Genomic DNA, 443 nt, shown 5'->3' with positions numbered 1-443 from the left:
TACACTAACATTACGGCGAAGTACGGACACGGCTCCCCACCACCAGCGTCGAGTCTTGAGCCAACACAAGTTGGGTCGGGATTTCTCACCACTAAGAGTAACATGCATCTCACGGGGAGGCCCAGGGCAGGGTACTGGATTCGGCATCCATCTCCTAGTGACTCTTGAAAGCAGTCGGGGAGATTTTAATAGGATATTTCAAGAAAATGAAATCAATGACATCACATCATTTTTTCCAACATGACGTAACATCCAAAAAAAACCCCAGACAGAGTTGGCAAAGCAGGGACTGACCCATCAGATTTGTATGTTTGATCCTAACACGGGGACAATGAGGTTGGTAACGCAGCGCGAGCTGTTTGAATTGCAGCAGGCCAACCAGGCGCGGGCAGGGCTATTTCTCGCACAGGACCGGGGCGGAGCGCGGCCTCGCTTGTCCCGCC

At 51.9% G+C, this 443-nt stretch overlaps 1 protein-coding gene across 13 annotated transcripts in view; it reads left to right on the top strand.

Moving 5' to 3' along the window:
* Window positions 1-293: 293 nt before the first annotated feature.
* Window positions 294-443, top strand: part of DOCK7 (dedicator of cytokinesis 7) — a 158,611-nt gene continuing 158,461 nt past the window's right edge. For all 13 annotated transcript variants that reach the window (XM_025208687.1, XM_025208686.1, XM_025208684.1 and 10 more), the window contains exon 1: window positions 294-336. In XM_025208687.1, coding sequence (XP_025064472.1) covers window positions 308-336 — 29 coding nt within the window. In that variant the 5' untranslated portion in view covers window positions 294-307. The remainder of the gene's footprint in view (window positions 337-443) is intronic.

Source organism: Alligator sinensis, unplaced genomic scaffold (genome assembly GCF_000455745.1).
Source record: "Alligator sinensis unplaced genomic scaffold, ASM45574v1 scaffold588_1, whole genome shotgun sequence".
Lineage (NCBI taxonomy): Eukaryota > Metazoa > Chordata > Crocodylia > Alligatoridae > Alligator > Alligator sinensis.
This window is presented reverse-complemented; position numbering and strand designations above follow the sequence as displayed.